This window comes from Rhodnius prolixus, unplaced genomic scaffold (genome assembly GCF_049639745.1).
Source record: "Rhodnius prolixus isolate KJV_2025 unplaced genomic scaffold, Rpr scaffold_4, whole genome shotgun sequence".
Taxonomy (NCBI): domain Eukaryota; kingdom Metazoa; phylum Arthropoda; class Insecta; order Hemiptera; family Reduviidae; genus Rhodnius; species Rhodnius prolixus.
The window spans coordinates 43,508,119-43,526,490 of record NW_027411614.1 but is presented as its reverse complement, the minus strand read 5'-3'; the positions used below and the strand labels follow the sequence as shown (position 1 = coordinate 43,526,490).

The window sequence follows — 18,372 nt, the reverse complement described above, 5'->3', positions numbered from 1 at the left end:
AATGTATTGCGGAAATTGGAATTTTAGAGCTGTGCCCTTTCTCTTTGGGAACACTAATTTCAATTTGACCGGAAGTATGTTCCATTAAAAGTGACAGATTCATTGTATGGGAGTACAGTTAGTATTTAAAGTTAAAAAAAGTCCGTTGAGCCATTTCCGAGCGAAGACAGCCGTCATTCTTCCAGAATTCTCTCAGTTTCTCCAGACTTGGAATTCTCTCAATGTTTTTGCTACTACGTAATCCACATAATATAAAGTGCAATTTGAAAAAAAAAGGCTTTTTGACGTTTTTGGTAATTTACTATGAATTGGCCAAACGTATTCATTTGAAGACGATCTAACTTAAGATTAAATGTAAGTTTGGCTTGTAATATTTTCTCAATTAATAGTTTGGTTCAGTGGGAATGTGTCGCATTCCATCAACATTATTATTAAATTGATTTTTGCTAATGCTATTCTAAGTTCCAATAAAATTCTATTATATTCGTAAACTATGGTAAGAAAAAGTCATGTGAGTGTTCATACGAGTTTCTTTTCATGAGAAAGTAAAGTGAAACTGTCGAATATTGGCGAAAACTATTCGAAAACGATCTTAACTTATAAAAAAATTTCTTGGAAATTGAGAATAATATTTTTTTCGAATAATTTGGTTGCATTTTTTCTCAATATCTAAGTAAGATTAATATTATTTCTAAAATCACAAAAAAGTTAATAAAATATGAGAAAGTAATGAAATATTTAGAAAAATAAGTGAAAGGTATGGAACCACCATTGTTAATACGCTTTGATCAGCCATAACTGGTTTTCATTGGACGGGGCGTGACTACACTAGAGGTGGGCATGACCCGCCCACAGTCTGCAACGGTACTGCCTTGTGATTGGCTACTACTTTGAACTCAATAATTTCAATGAAATAATTAATTTAAAAATTTTTTCTCGACATTTCTCCCATAGGTATTTGATAAACTTTCGAATAAAACAATTAAAAAAAATTCCCTTAAAAATACGATAAATAATATTTCTTTTGGAATAACACTTCATGTTTTACCTAATTATCGTTAACAGAAACAAAAAAATTGAGAATTTGTATTGTTTAATTGTGAAATAGATAAAAGAGGAATGGGCACATCGTAGACTTGTAAGCCGCCATTAAATAGGCTGTAAGCTTACTTTATACTCCATCCGGTGGAGAACTCTAGCGGCAATTTCTGTAAACACAAATGCTGTTTCTACATTCACATCTAACCATGTTAGACTTATATAGGTCTATCATACGTACACTCACATCTAACCATGTTGACTCAGTAGACTTATATAGTTCTATCTTACAATCATATTTAACCATGTTGATGACTCATTAGACTTATATAGTTCTATCTTACAATCATATTTAACCATGTTGACGACTCAGTAGACTAATATAGTTCTATCTTACAATCATATTTAACCATGTTGATGACTCACTAGACTTATGTAGTTCTATCTTACAATCATATTTAACCATGTTGACGACTCAGTAGACCAGTGGTCCTTAACCTTTTCATAGACGCGGAACACAATTATATGTATATATTTTTCTCGCGGAACACTAACATTAAATAATTTGAAATTCGGTATTTAGCAAGAACTTAAAATTAAATTCAAATTAAAAAAAAGAGGAACAATTTTTTGTTTTCGTATCTTTCCTAAGTTTCTAAATTTCAATACATTTAAAATTGAAATTTCGCGGAACACTTGGACCATATTCGCGGAACCACTGCATTAGACTTATATAGTTCTATCTTACAATCATATTTAACCATGTTGTCGACTCACTAGACTTATATAGGACCACCTTACACTCACATAACCATGTTTACCACTACTAGACTTATATATAACCTTACACTCACATTTAACCATGTTTACCACTCACTAGACTTATATAGATCTATCTTACGCTCACATTTAACCATGTTGACGACTCACTAGACTTATATAGGTCCACCTTATACTTACATTTAACCTTGTTGGTGACTCATTAGACGTATTTAGGTCCACTTTACACTCATTTTTAACTCTTTTTATACAGCAATACATGTAACCTATTTATGTATTGGTCTATTTTTGTGTCCATCTATGTACGGACACTTCTCCATGTTGGTGAAGTATACTTCACTACTTACTATAAGTAGATTGAGCTTCTTCTTTTTCATCGTTGCTATTCCACTCCGGTGGAACCTCGTTTTGTAGGACGTTCCCGGACTAGAAAGATCCCACTTAGGACTACATCGCTCAGATAATTAGGAGTAATTGTTTCACACTTATACATAAATCACAGTGAATGTCATTTTATGTTACATTGAACCACCCTAAGATTTACTTTAGTGCATGTGGGCCGCTTTAAATAATTTTATGACCCGCGATATTCTTCTACGAAAATGAAATTTGCCAAACATTAAGTTTCCGAAAATATGAACAATTATATTACTCATCCACCTCTTCAATTGTACACAATTGCAGCTTAGCTAGCTCAATTTTTGAAGGAGATATAAAGAGATAAAGTTTGTGGGGCTTTGCATTTCCTTCTTATTTCGAATTGCTGTATCTCTAAATAGATTTTTGGCAATTTTAAGTTGAAAGGCTCATTGAAAATATGAACTCGTGTTAAAAGGAAGTCAGTTTTATATAAACAAAAGAAAACCATCAAAAATGTTTATTTCCGGCCAAAAAAAAAAAAAAATTAAATGAATTATGGATTATACACTTCTTTTAAGTTTTAGAAGAAAGTAGAGCTTCTGAACAAAAAGTACGAGTAGTATTACCTCCTCTATATGTAGCTATTGAGCAAACGATCTACTAACAACATCTAACGGTTACTTTAATTGTGCAATGTTCTGCATTTTCTGTAATTTCCGCTAAATATGCGTATATATCCGTCTTTCTAGAGGCAATAAAAAGCAAAAAGTTCATAAAAAAAAAATAACTGTTTCCATGAGAGTAAGAAGACTTATGTTTTACTTTTTCTTCATACACAGGCTTCCTTTATTCATTAAATCAAAGAAATTGAATTATTAAACGACGCTAACTTTTCGATTAAGGAACAATTATTTTTAACAACTTCTCAAGCCTACTTCTAGTCTTTTTATAAAAGCAAAATTAACTTTGCCACCAGATATCTACTTCGATTGCACGCAAATCTGTGCGTTAATTCCGTGTTATAATTTTTGCCAATGTTTACTGAGTACCTATTTGTTCATTGTCTTCCAATTCTAACAGCCTCTTTGGAGACGCAAAAAAACTCTTAGCGGTCGGGCTGTTTTCTTACTCGTATTTGTAAAGGTTTCTTATCAGTGAAAAGTGACCATGCAGCGGAAGAAGAGGTAGTGATCAAGAGCTCATGGTCTTGAGCTGGTCCAATTGGTTAGCTCAAAATTAAAATCATCCATGTCTTGAGAGCTTTAGGCGTTTTCCTAGAAGGATAATCAAGCAGAGTTTATGCGTTCCAGGTTTTACACGAATAGAAATTCGATTGTAATGGTGCACAGGAATCAGGAACCACCCGCATACTTGCCTAACCTTACAGACACTTAGCGTGTCCTAATCCTCTGTTTTTGTTTGTCCAGATTATCGAAATAAATTCACTATCCTTCAAGAAACAGCTGGTCGCAAGATTCAACAATTTTATGGTTTGCTTTGGTCACTTCTAATTTTGCTTGAAGCCTTTCTCCAGCCTAATTAAAATAAACATCTGCTTCTATAGACGTTGTCAAAATTGCCGAATAGAGGGAGTGCTGAACATGAGGAAATGAAAAAATGAGAACGTTTTACACGATTAAAATTTTCATTATTTTGGTTTTTAATCACAACTGTTTTTTAAAATTGCTACTTAATTAATTTTACAATGAACCTTCTAATTAATATATATTTTTGTTTAATTTCGAGATGAAGTTTGTGACGAACAGATACAAGGAATTAGGAAATGGAATTATACAGACTATTTGAATATAGATGGCCACTATGACGGCTAGCTGAATCATGCTTAAAAACGTTGACACGGTACGAGTTTGTGTGTAAGTGTTAGTAGTAAATATTAAAAAGCTGATTTAGGCGATGAATCTAGTTTCATTTCTGACTAATTGGTGTCTAGGGCCAATCTTTTACTTCCCTCTTTCATTTTGTTTTTTTTTTTTCTTTAAATGAATTTAAAAAAAAAATTGGGGTTGGGTTCGCTAAGTCTCGAAAGCGGAAATTCTCAGGTAGTGTACAAATCTGATTCTTTGAGTGCCACTGTAATGAGGTTTAGGTCACATTCGTTGAACCGGAAGAATTGAAACTTTTATTTGTAGAACTTTTCTCTCAGTAAAGTACGTGTAAGTGGACTTCGTGGAGGTTGGTCACTCTTATTCCCTTTAAAGTATGTACTACCTTTTAATTGAAATATACAATCTTATCATCTGTATAATAATTACGAGGCTGGTATTTTGGATTAAAATCTAATTGGGGGGGGGGGGGAATCGCGTGTCCAGAGATGCAAAATTCCTGTGAGAGTATTTTTTTCCTCCGCAATTTTTGTCAAAAATCAAAGCCAACTGAGAAAAAAAAGCTAACAACTCTGAGACTAGCGGTAAGAGGAAGTCATGAGAGTGTGAATCATGTCAGATTTTAGTTTTCTTCTTCTTCTTTTTCTGTATATTGCAGGTTTAATATAAATACACATTCAATAAGAGAAAATGAGTAATCAGAAATAATCAATTGATTAGTCATTTTGTACGTTAGTCACCCACCACCCCATTGTATTTAAGGATTTCTGATTTCCTGGTTTAAATTCCACCAGCTGACGGTCAATAATATTGAAGCCTTAGTAACTCTACGTAGTTAACTGTTGCCTAGATTTTTTTTGTTCCAATAAGTAAAATATGTTTCAAAACATCGGACTACTTTTTCTTCTAACCACGCTTAGAATTAATTCCTTCAAAGAGCAATTTAGAAGGGAAAAAAATATTTCCCTTTTATTTGATAAAATCTTCTAAAATCTAATTTAAAGAAAAAAAATTCAAAAACAGATAAATTGGATAAAACCTTACTTGAGGTTATAGTTTAGTTTGCTTTGAATAGATTAAAAATAATACTTTCATCTCGGTTGGTTTTTCGAGAAAAAACGCTATACCTGGAACTTTATACTTGAAACTAAACTATACTTGGAATTTTATCAATTTATTTAAGATTCTTTTGTACTTTTACAGGGAAACATTACCACTTTTTCTTAGAAGTTCTGGGGAAAAAAAGTTTCAAAAGTTGTGAGTAGGTCCTACATTCGTGCAAGCAAAAAGTGAATAAAGGATGCCGTGGAATAGCTTATGAGTAAACTTTCAAGTAAGTGATCTGCTAACAAGTGAAGTAGAATCGCTCGAGCATAATTTTTACTGAGCAAATTATGTATATTTTTTTCAAAAATTGTTTCGAGAAGGAAAATTTCAATACTTTAATATTGCCTTCCAAATGGAAAGTAAAGCTGAGTTCAAAATACATATTTAGCACTTGAGTGGCTGGGCTATCTGGCTTTCATTGGCCAGAGGAAAGTATTCCCTTCGGAGTGAAAGTCTCTCCCTCTCGGGGATAGAGCCGAGAGTATGAGTGAGTGGTGGGATACAGTGATTTGTTTACTTAACACCAGCTTCCTGTGTTTTTACACTCACTGCTTGTTAAGATTTCATTTTCCTTTCTCTTACTAAGAGGGATACAGAGACAAAGTGTGTGTGTGTGTGTGTGTCAGTAAAATATCTCATAATTAAAAAAAAAAATCGCAAAAAGCAGAAACTTTATATTTCGATTTCTTCCCATCAACGAATCCTATCGATAATCGATCAAAATCCCTCAAATAGAAGTAATAGATTTGTCATTTATAAAATTTAACAATTTTGTTGGCCCCCCCTCAACTCTATATGATCTCAAAATATATATTACGGTGTAAACTCAAATTGGAAAATCAGCCAGGATACGGGACTTCTACTAAAACTATTAAGAGAAAATAAAATGAAAAAAAAAAATCATATGATTCAGTTGTGACATAACAACATAACAGACATTGATGTTATGTTCCACTGACCCAGATTCAGTCTAGTCTGTTGTAGTAAATATCTAATCTTGTACACAAACTGTATGGTTATTAATATTTACTTTTATTTTGTTTCATCCCCCCCTTTTTAGTTTAATTTAACAGTAAGCCTTAAAATTTCAATTTCCTGTTAACTCTTAATCAAGTTGCCATTGGTGGAACCTCCATTTATATTATGCATTTAAAACATCTGGTCTGAACACAACATGATTTTCTCCCCCACGACAAATTCCTGAGGTTCTTGTTTAATAAAAAATTTTATCTACATTGTAAAACCTGCAAATTATATTTGAAATGGTGCAAGAGAATCGCCCAGACTGTGAATTGTGAATGTAGCATCAGGTACGCAAGTTAATGTTTTGAGTCTTTACTGTCACAACTAGCGGTAAATGCTAGAAGATTGTTTTTTTTTTTTGGTTTACTGTCCCATCTTACTGAATTATGTCTTTTCATCAGGTAATAATTGAAGTTGCTTTTTCTTGACAGTATGTACTTATAAACAAAATAAGTAAGAATAGTTTAGGAGATATTTAAAAAATACAAAAGCCCATATAACGCGTATTCATAGTATAATTATATTTTTAGTTGTACATTCATAGAATAATTCGTTTGTATAGTAGAGAGATGATTGCATTTTGCTGAGTTTGTATACCACTGACCTTGGCACTAGAACTCCTTAAATATAAAACTTGTTTCACACTGATGTTTATTGTAATTTTTTATTCGGGTTAAAAGTATATTATAATTTTACTTATACTTGTAGTTAAGATTATAACTTTAAAAAAAGTTAAAAAAGTACACAAAAATAAATAAATACACATATATTATTAATACCTTTAAATAGAATATTGTTTACCAAGAGAGAACGACTTCTTTACTCCACAGTAATAGTAACCAGGAATAGTAACAAATTTATTTTTTGTAAGGAACAGTTACTTGGAACTTCTTCACTTATTTGGAAATGTGCCTTTACTTTATATTTAATGTTTTTTTTTTCCTTTTCCTATGAAGAAAGCATTGTAATATGAATTTTTCTATTTTGAGTGTACACCAGAAATATAAGTTTAAGGTCCTCTGAGTTCTAAAAAGTATTTCGTTTCAATTTGTGTATGGGTGAAGGAGAAAGAGGGAATCTACTGTAATTCAAAAACGAATTATCGCAGAAACTTCAAATTTGATATTGCTATTCCAGGGATCGTGATCGTAAAGTTTTGGTGTAGAGCGGAAGTACCACTTTGCTGAATTGCTTTTTCTCGTTTTTCGAGACTTTCTCGAAAATGCTTAAATGATTCTCAATTAATTAATATTGAAGTCTGCTAAATTTTCTATTGTAGATATACAACTTTTATTTCAAACATTTTCCAAGAAAATTCTATTTTGGGTATTTCTAGGAGTGGGAGATTGTTAAACTTCCTTCCTACGAGCAATTTTTGAGAGCGGGTGAATAGATACGCTCTAAATATATGCATATATCTGTACCTCGGAAGGAAAAGGCACCATGTCCATTTTTTCGATTTTCAGATTTTGGCATCATTTTACAGATTTTTTGTTGCTCTTTCTAGAGGTGTAAAGCACAATGTCCTATGTTTACTATTAAGCGATTTATGTATTTTTAAAAAGCGCTATGATACTTCATTACTTAAGGGTAAAAGGCACTACATGGGCATAAATTTTTTTCACAATGGAGATCAAAATAAAATATTTTAAAATATGGGAGGTTAAGTGGCCATACCAACTGTAATAATTATGGTGAGAAGTACAGGAAAGAGTATAACCGGAAAAGTGGAACAAAAAATGAATTTGGAAAAATATCTTTATTTGGCTCCCCTGTAAAATTTACTTTTTGTGACATGGTGCCTTTTCCCTCCGAGGTACAGATTTATTTCTGTAATGTACGGTCCTACCTATTGCTTATTGTAAAGTTTGAATCATGTGTTATTAAAAATACCAAGTTTATAGAAAATTTTTCTAACCGGAAATATCCTCTTTACTCAAGGATTATTCACTTTTTTTTTAGGTTTTCTCGAAAAATGATTTAGCATTTTCTGCGTTATTTTTGCTACACTTGGAGAAACATGAACTTTGAAGTAAATACATATTTAAATTTACTTTAAATAGGAAAATCAATCTACTTTTATTAAATATTTATTTGCTTAATAAAAAAATCTTTACAAAAATTAAAACTCTACCTTATCTGGTGTCGTTGTTTGCTTATCAAAGCTCTGACGTCATTTCCTCTCCCTGGTATTCCATACTTTCCCAATGGTAAGTAATTTAATGAGCTGCCAGGTGGGCAATATCAGTAAAAAGCATTGGGTTATTTTAATTCCATTATGAATTTATTTATTTATTTAAAAACATTTATACAAAAAATTTATTTAAGGTATATTGGGGGAAAAGTTAGTCGGTAATAAAAATGATAAATATTTTCGTGGTAAACAGTGTAAGAAGGTTAAAGAAAACCATTGATAAACAAGAAAACTCTCCTTATTTGTGAGAATGGCTCTGTTGGTTGACGGATTTAGGCCAAATTTAATTCACGCAATCGGTACCTTCGTTATTTAGTTTTTGAAGTATTCTGTTCATGTATTCACTCACCAAGATCTGCTCTAAAGTGTCATCAGGCATGCAGCTAACATTACTTCTTCCCTCATCAAAATATTGAATCTTTTAAAGATAAAGAGTAAAAAATAATAATTGTCAGAGTTGGATGTTTTTTCAAAATTACTTTTTTTTCGTGCATTATTTGACAATCAACCCTTATGCCTTACCGGAAAGTTTTAAAATATTGTAAAGCCATGGAGTTTGTAGGTCATTTTTTATATTTTTTTCCCCGCACTTGAAAGAATTGATGCTATACACGTTAGTTATAGTGGGGGTTGGATTTATGAGGTAATGAAACCGGATTTTTTTTAATCCATACCCAACCATTTCGACTACTTGACCCGTATCACGTATCATTTATTTGCTGCTAAGCAAGAACAAAGCATTTCAACTTACCTTATCAAGGAACGATATACTAAGGCCATTTTCAACGAGTGGGTCCATCCATAGCTAAAGATGTAAGTGAGAAGTTTCAAATCATTGGCAATCAAATTAAAAAGTGATTTTTTAAAAATAGCTCTTGGAATCTTAAAAGTATCATGTTTTGTAACCAGCTCTTACGAAGCAGAGCAAAAAGTTATTGTAAGGAATAGTTTGGTAATAAGTCTATATTGTAGCCTAAAACATGGATGAACTGTGCCAATTAGTAGGAACTTCAAGTCACTGCCTACTTCCCTAGGACTGATATCAAAGATAGTTCCGAAGGAGTAAGTTATTCAATAAGTAGAAAGAACCAAAACCAAATCAAAAACTCTAATATCTGTCTAATTATTTGGTCCAAATACAAATTAATCTTGTTCAGTAATCAAATAATCGACTTATATTTAATTTTCATTTTGAACAAACAGGTTCTGCGTTACATATTTCATTTTCATTTTGATCATACAGGCTCTGAACAGCTGTTTAAGCAGCATGTTATGAAAGTTGCTTCCTTGTTTACCCTTCTTTCCCCCCACCTTTTGACTCAGCAGATTACAGTAGTACGATCTGTGCAACAAATCCTTATAAAAAAAAATGACTAACCAAAAAATTGGATGTCATAATCAAAATATGAACACTATATCAACAAGTGGCTGTATCGTACTTAGAATTACTCAATGCACCACCAAGACTTGGGAAAACATACGAGGTCCTAAAGGATTTTTTCAGAATTACGACCCCATTACATTCGCTGCACACGATATTAAAGAAAGCAAATTCTCAAGAGAATTAAAGAGACCTTATTGTCTGGAGAGAAAAAAGTAAAAAACAAAAAACGGAATACCAAGTTTGTCAGCAACTTTGCGTATTTGTAATAATCTATTAGATAAAGACCCTTTATTAGCATATACCATTCGCTAACAGTGTTTATGTTCTGGTGTCTTCGAAACATTTATTTCTGGTGAAAACTATTTCGAAAACTAGACAAGGTCACAAAACTTTCAGTAACTTGTTCTTTGTTTAGTTGTTAAAATGAGACCTGTCTGTAAGATTTTGATCAAAATTCACTGGAAATGCCATTTCCCTTATTAGCTTTTTTCTGCTATTCGGATTACACACATATTGTATGAAAAGTTTAGGAGGTTTTGGAGAGTAATAATATTGCTAAAGAATGTTGGTGAGTATTAAATACGTGAAGTATATACGAGTATATGTGAAATTAAAGGGGAGCACTATTTTTCCGCTTTCATGTAATTCTTTAGAAATTACGTACTAACTGATCCCTACCCGTAGTGAAGTCGAATTTATTCCCTAAAAAATTATCACAGGACAGATGACATTACTATAATGTAAATTGTTTTTAGCTGTTTAAGATACATTCGGTTGAGTAATTAACTGGAAATTAACAAAATTTTAGCAATAAATTTAATCCTCCTTAAATAGATTTAGATATAACAAAGGAGTGGCAAATTAGAGGGAAGGTCACCCACTTCTTCTAACTGAAATATCAAATTTCCCTAGCACAAATTTTCAAAAATAATATGTAGATCTACATAAATGCAATGGTAAAGAATGTTATGAGGAATCCATTGTGGCCGTTTTCGAGAAATTTCATAAAATTAAAAATGCATTTAACAAAATGCAAAGAACGTCTGATTAAGGGGTTTTGATCTGTGATTGTCGGGACCTTTTGCATACAAAGTTTCAGCTTCTGGCGCTTTTTTTTTCAGACATTCAGTATTTTCTAAAATTGGCGTTGTAGGTCTCAGGGGTCTTATAACATATATTTCTAATGAAAATTCGATATTAAGTTTTCTCAATTGCACTTTGGAATTTACAGACAAAAAATTTAAAAAAAAGAGTTTATTTTGCTACAATTGCGTTGAATGCATACGATTCTTGGATGCATATTCTCTCTTCGTCGCTATTCCTAAGCTTGCTATAGCACATTGAGTGTGCGCATGTCATTAAACAGCGTTGCCAGATGGTAGTAGTTGGAACCTGATTGTGGGAGGTAGTCGAGGTAGGGAGCAAACTAAGGTGTCAGTGTTTTTAAGTTTTAGTCTGACGGTTTTTGTGGTACAGTAGTGTTGTCAAGGGGTATTGTTTTTCTTTTTTCTTTTTAGTGATGTACACCTGTTCATTTAAGGAAATCAAGACATTTCCAATGATAAAATGAATTATTGTTCCTAAGCTTGTTATTTTTTCATAAATTATCAATTATTAAAATGGTTAGTACTCTTTATTTATAGATCACTAGTTCTTTTTTTCTTGGAAAGTTTTCAAGAAAAAGGAAATTTATTTGGTCCTTACATTAAAAAGTATTCGTCTGTTGTATATTTATTAAGTAAATTTTCGTCCATACTTATAAATTCTTGGTTATGTTCTGGTGCATTAAAAAGGTATACATGGTGCAGTATTACTTTTTATCTGGCAAAAAATTTTAAGTTCTTTACAACCCTTTATTAAAACAGCATTAGCTAAATTTTGATTTCATATTCAAAGCTTAGTTAATAAAAACTTATTCCAGGATCTCGTTAATAATAGATTTGAAAATTTATTTATGTCACTTGATTCACAGACATCGTTTCATTTCCTACATGGTATGCATGAATCATCTACTTACTTTGGATGTTCATGTAATCTCAATTCTTCAACAAAAAAAGTTTTATATTTTATTTAATCATTTAAAGTCTAAAAAATTGTCGAATATTTTAGCGATATTTAAAAAAGAAAATTTCTTGATTGTAACCGTGTTAAAAAACATTTTACTTTTGTAAATAATTGCATGATTTTTGCTCTTTGGGTTTCATTATAGAACAAAAATAAATATACATTCTAATTTAACTAAATAGCATTAGGTAAAAAAGTCATTTGTTTCTTCGTTTTCTTTAATCATTTCATACACTGGTAACGAAGGTATGATTTTTGTATTGAATTCTCAGCTCTATTTGCTTTGTTATATATAGAAATAACCTATAGCATATCATTTGCACTTACATTCATTTATACTTTCAAGATAAGAACTGCGTATGTGCGAGGTATTTTTTTCCCCCTAATATATAAATCAAATTCTAATAATAATCAAAATATGTTGGTTCAATTAGGGACTGAAAAAAAATAACAGTAAATATGAAATCCAAGTTTTATGTTAGTTGCCGTTTAATTTGTTAGTGTTGACTCGTCTGTAGTCCACTTAATTTTACTCGATAAATATTACAACTTTTAATCAATTGGGATCTTTTTTCTATATTGGTTATAATTCTTCTTTAAAACTTGCTAGTTTATTTTTCTGACTTCACGTTTCCCAAAATGTAGAGCTTATTTTTGAAGTATAGGAGACTTTTTAAAAAAAATCGCTAATGATTACTACGAGTCTTCACCTAGAGAGAGAGAGAGAGAGAACAAAAATTAATACTAAAATCACTGAATCTATCGCTGAGGAAATAATTTGTCTCAGGCGTGGAATTGGAATTGTTGGAAAGTGTAAGAAATGAGAGCTTATGAATTAATGAATTGGGATCACAAGTGAGAATGACATTTTTGATAGCTGTAAAGATTATTAAGTCCTTAATGAGTGGAATTCCAATGGAAAAGAACAATATAGAGTTTTGGTTATTAGAAGGAAAATTTTTGGGTAACTTGAAGACAGTAGGTATTGGATGATTGGCTGACTCCATTTTCTAGCTCGTGAGTTCAAATTGGCTTAAAGTTAAATTAAAACTGTCCGGTAAGTCAATTGTAGAAGGGTTGATCGTCTTTAGTATTGGTGTTAAACGTCTTTAAATTAGGCGTCTGGTTATTGATACGTTTCTTATTACTTGCCATTTGAGTGTTGTGTGCTATACCGTATCTATATTGGTAAATTCACATTTATATTTAAATGTCAGATGCGGCGTGAGGAAGTGCACTGTTTTAGGTAGACTGGTTGGCCAGTATACGTCTGTGAGTGAAAATTATTTTCTGGCATTTATAAACGTTTACATTTTATTTTCAAGTTTTCAAATCACCATTGTGGAAATTTAAGTTGACAGTATGGATATTTCATCTTGGAAATGGTGAAGGTTGCTTTGTTGGGTTGAGTGGGAAGATCGGAAATGTATAAAGTGTACAGATCTAAGAATAATATCTTGAGGAACACCAGTCTCCTCAAGGTTAAAGTAAGAGTAGGTAGAAAAGTAACATTAAAGTAAAAATAAAAGTTATCAAGATTCTGCAAGAATTTATGAGCAGTATGCTTAACAGTTCGAGGAAAAATAAACATATGACTCCTTTTTATGAAAGCGAAATGGCGCGTCAATATCTGAGGTCATTGGCTTCCAGAGCTTTTGCCAGAGTACCGCCGGGTATTCGGACAGTGTTCTCTCGTTATAGACAACACACTTTCCATTACCAGACAGCGAGCTGTAAGATTTTCTTTAGGAAGAGAGAAGCAGCTGATTGAACTTGGGATTGACTTCAGTGCGCTGAACCATTGAGCAATCGTTCCCTTCTAAACTGTATTATCTTCTGTATTTTGTTTCGTTTTGTTTGTTAGGTATTAACTTTTATTTAATTGAGTCTTTATTATTCTTTTTCAGGTAGTTAATTTTCTGAATCAGCGACAGTTTGATGATTGAAGAAATCCAGAAAACCCTTGTTTCAAACCTTGTTAGCCATTCAATCAATGGCTCTCCAGTATGGGCCAAACAAGGCTGATGATGATAATCTGTTTGAAGCAACGTCAAAAGAATTAAATTTGACTTATGAAAATAATGCTGATACACCAGATAAGAAAACAGATGAAGCATCTTCTTTTAATAAATGTTACGTTCTGTTGGAAAAGTTACCTGTGCAAGAATTTGGACGTTATTTAAGTGGAACCGAATTCAGCGAGCCAGTTATTAGTAATAATTGTGAAGATAATGATGATAAATTTCAAGAGAAGTCTTATTTCAGTGGGTGCCGTAATGAAGTAGACATTTCGAATAATTTAATTAATATTTCTGAAAAAGAAATTAATTTTAACAGTGAAAATAGAAATGGCGATATATACGAAGGTGATTCCGTTGAGGTATCAGATGGCACCCCCTCCAAACAGTTGGCTGTGGTGCTCCATAAGATAAGAGTTAGTGAACAACATAACGAAATCAACAACTGTTCTTCGCAGTCTTTTCTAAGTTTTGGAAGTGTTAAAGATATGGGGTCAAGTAACTCAGGACTTGCCCACAATGGGGATGATATTCCAGACCTGATGTCAGGCGATTATGAAGCTAAATTGTTATCATCAGATGAAGCACTACAGGATAAATCTGATGGTAGTGATTCAGGTCTTGGATCAGAAGTTACTGATGATAGGATTGGGAAGACCGATTCTCTTTCTTCCGATGATCTCAGTACTCCTGCAGCGCATGAACTGCCCTGGGAGCCGATTTCTTATGTTTCCCATCCCGCTTCTGGCTCTGGCGAGATGACTCTACTCCATCAACCAAAAAGTATGCTTAAAAGGAGGAGATTGCAACAAGTTGGTACTGCTCCAAAAAGGTGCAAAAAGTCAATTGCTTTTGGCGATGTCCATGTGTACTACTTCCCACGAGCTCAAGGGTTTACTTGTGTCCCTTCTCAGGTAGGTTTATGTTGCAAATTTATTAACCTGGTATACGATAATAACTTGGTAGAAAATTTCTAATAATTGATTTTTTTTAGCTAGTTTTCGCTGTTTAAAAAGTAAATCTTTTTTTGTTGTTCAACTCATTTCTGCAGTTTCTTCAAATGGAGATTTTCTCAACAAACCATAAAGTTAATACATACCTTTTCTTTTTCACATCTCTCTCTTTATCCAGTGCATTTACCACTCGTCATCAAATTTTCTTTAGCCATTTCTCACCAGGGTATTCCCTGCTTTCCTCCACTCACATTTAGAATATTTAACTCTGAATATCTAACTCGCTCTTTCGTAAATCGAAGGCATCTTTCTTTCACATCCTTGTAAGATACCTGAGCGATGATTACTTGAGTATCCTCGAAGAAGTGAGTGAGAAGTGAAGAATGTTCCACCTTTTATGTGAAGCACATCTGTTTTCCCTTCCAGGAGCCAACTCCAAAGAATCAGGTTTCCCAATATATTTTAAACAAGATTAGGGCTAACTTCCATACTCGTTGAAGGTATTTCGAGGTTTCATATTCCCTGTGTATAACTTATTCCAAATTTTCATGTGGCACATATTTCGTCTTTTGTAGTGTCTGTCCGGGGCTTCCCGTTGTTTTATCAGCACACCAGGTAGACTTTCACGGTTTTTATGCAGCCACCTTTATAAATATACATACATACAATTTTCATCAACATTCATGTCAGAAATAGGTTAGGAATAGTTGATGTAAAATATAATCCATGAATTGGAATTTCATCATTATAAAAAGAACCAAAATTAAACTATTGTTGAGTATTTAAATCCGTTGGGATTTAAAATTTAGGTTGCATTTGTGAAAAAAAATAAGTAAATAGAAAGATTCATTTTTAAATGGTAAGTTCATGAAAACAACTTTTCATTTGTATTGGCAAGGATTCTGCTTTCTTCAGTGACACTTTATCGTATCATATTTAATAGGTGTGCCTGGCGGCTAAGAGGCAAAAAGTATTGATACTATTATAAACTGGTACTGAAGAAAGCCTTAGCGAGCCCCGAATCTTTTGGCAATTATGTACAAAATTGTTTTTTTGAGAGCTGTAACCAACAAAACAAAGTTCCAATACAAAGAACGAAAAAGAAAGCAACATTGATATATAAAATAGAATGATAGATACAATAATAGTTTTAACTTTAAAAATTAACATTTGAAACTTACTTTCAGGGAGGATCCACTTTAGGTATGGCGCTAACTCACAACGATCGTCAGACATTTAGCCTAGCTGAACATGTATCTGAGCAACGAAGGGTTCATCGTGAAATATTGGCCCAGTTGCATAGTGGTGCGAGTTCAAGCAGTACGGCATCTGGTGGTTCTTCATCCAGTGATTCGGACACTGATGATCAGAATACTGAGTCTGAATTGGATCCTGATAATTACTTTTTTCTACAGGTACTTGTTTTAGACTCTATAGCACTATGAGAAGGAAATAATGTTATATATTTACACAATCAAACTTATACTTTCATAATTGAACAATCCGCTACGTACTGCACGTTGAAACTGCAACTAGGATAACAACTAATATTTCTAGCATTGATAAAAACCATTTTTCACTTGATTTACATCCTTTGAGAAGTTTCCGAGTTTTCAGATTTCATTTTCAACCATCATTCGTTTTGGAAAGATCAATGCTTCTTTTTATGGGATTTTCTTCAAACATTTTAATAAGTGCCAAAATATTTGTTGCCCTTCTCGTTGCAATATCAGCCTGTGCAAGTGTGTCTTAAAAAGAACTATAACTGATGTTATCCCTACGCACACTAAAAGCTGTCTAATTCATACTGAAGTCAAAAGTAAGTTGCAAGAGACTTTGTAGAGGGAAAATGATGGTAACTGCTGTTTGGCCCACAAAGGGATCCCCCGCGATTAACCAGAGCAGATTACTTATCGGCCGCGATTATCTCCAAGGTCGTTTCTGGTCGCACAAAACTGGCTGAAGGCTTGACCTGTGAAATTTGGTTGGGGTACATTTTGACGCCAGCTTTAATGGACTTTAATGGCGACCTGAATTATTTTGAACATTAAGCGATTAAAATAAAATAAAAATAAGACAAATAAAATAAATCTGCACAAAAATAAAAAGTATATTTCTTTTCTGAAAATTTATGGTGATTTAAACTGAACTCTGGCAAATTTGAAACGTCTTGAAGAATCTTAAATACAAATTATGGAAACTAACAACTAGTTTTTACATACTTTGAACTAAGAATCCTTTAAACTAATAGAATCCACCATTTTCATGGATTTTTATAAAGGAAATTAATGGATACTCTTTTATGTCTAGCCTGTACCTACACGACAAAGACGAGCACTTCTGCGAGCAGCTGGTGTCAGAAAAATAGACACATTGGAGAAGGACGAATGTCGTGATATTAGGACGTCAAGAGAATTTTGCGGTTGTGCTTGTAAAGGATTTTGCGATCCGGAAACGTGTGCTTGTTCACAGGCTGGCATTAAATGTCAGGTAAATCGATTGATTTTAAAATCTTATACTTATTAACATGAATATTTATTTATTTGTAGCAAATTTTACCTTTTAAACATGATAATTTCCATGCCTGGAAGCTATTTTGAGGTGTGTTGAAATTAAAGTAACAGGTTGATAAAATCAAAAGTGTTTTTAAATTTCAATTTTGTTTTATATTAAGACCTAAGTTCTGTTACCGTTCATATAAATTTAGAAAGAAACGTTGAGTAGATCTTTTATTCATCTTCTACTATATTCTATTTTTTACTTCACAAAAATTTCGGCTTTTTAATCAAGAGCTAATTTGTATTTTAATTATGTTTAAAGAATTTTTTTTTTAAAGAGAAAAGAGTAATATTCATTGCTAAGTTTTAGTAAATAAATAGAATATGGAGGTCAATAAAGTAGGCAAATTTGAAAACTACTTTTTTTCTCATTCAAAATAATTCAGTAAAAATAAAATTGTAGAAATTGCTCTTGAAAAGATTCTCACGATCAGTTTTTCTGCTTATCTTTAAAGGTGGATCGTCTGAATTTTCCCTGTGGATGTACGCACGATGGTTGTGCAAATTCTCATGGACGTATTGAATTCAATCCTATGCGAGTGAGGACGCATTTTATTCATACTATGATGAGGTTGGAGATGGAAAAGAAACGGGAACAAGAGGAAGCCGAAGCGGCGAGACGGGGAGCCAGCGGTCCAACAGAGTGCCAGTTAACTACGGCGCCGCACCAAAGTCATGATTTCGTTAGTCAACCGCCACCCCAGCCGCATCCACATCAGTATTACAGTTATGGATATGAAGATCAGAGTAGTGGCCCGACGGCGGCCACATATGCCGTTCAATATAGTGGGTATGCCAGTAACAATGTTCAGACGACTGGTCACTTTGAAACACTTACAGTCACTGATTATCACCATCATCACCATCACGCGCAAGAATCGCAAGCGCATTATGATCCTTCCCCTTTTCAACATCACTTGGAGAGGTATGATGTGGCATTAATTTTTGATAATAAAATAAATTATTTTACTTTCCAGGTTACATTAGACAGAAAAGCTAGTTTCAGGTGAAGCATATTATGCATCTTGGTTAATAGGTTAAAATAAATT

General features: G+C 32.8%; 1 protein-coding gene across 6 annotated transcripts in view; it reads left to right on the top strand.

Moving 5' to 3' along the window:
• LOC141456077 (uncharacterized) overlaps positions 1-18,372 on the top strand; it is a 49,060-nt gene that overhangs the window by 21,756 nt on the left and 8,932 nt on the right. For 4 of the 6 annotated variants that reach the window (XM_074131706.1, XM_074131704.1, XM_074131705.1 and 1 more), the window contains 4 exons: positions 13,702-14,726; positions 15,953-16,180; positions 17,076-17,255; positions 17,779-18,248. In XM_074131706.1, the coding sequence (XP_073987807.1) occupies positions 13,788-14,726; positions 15,953-16,180; positions 17,076-17,255; positions 17,779-18,248 (1,817 nt within the window). In that variant the 5' untranslated portion in view covers positions 13,702-13,787. Of the gene's footprint in view, positions 1-3,924; positions 4,053-5,225; positions 5,356-11,114; positions 11,353-13,701; positions 14,727-15,952; positions 16,181-17,075; positions 17,256-17,778; positions 18,249-18,372 lie in introns of those variants that run through there. The other 2 variants (XM_074131703.1, XM_074131702.1) reach the window with 2 other exon arrangements.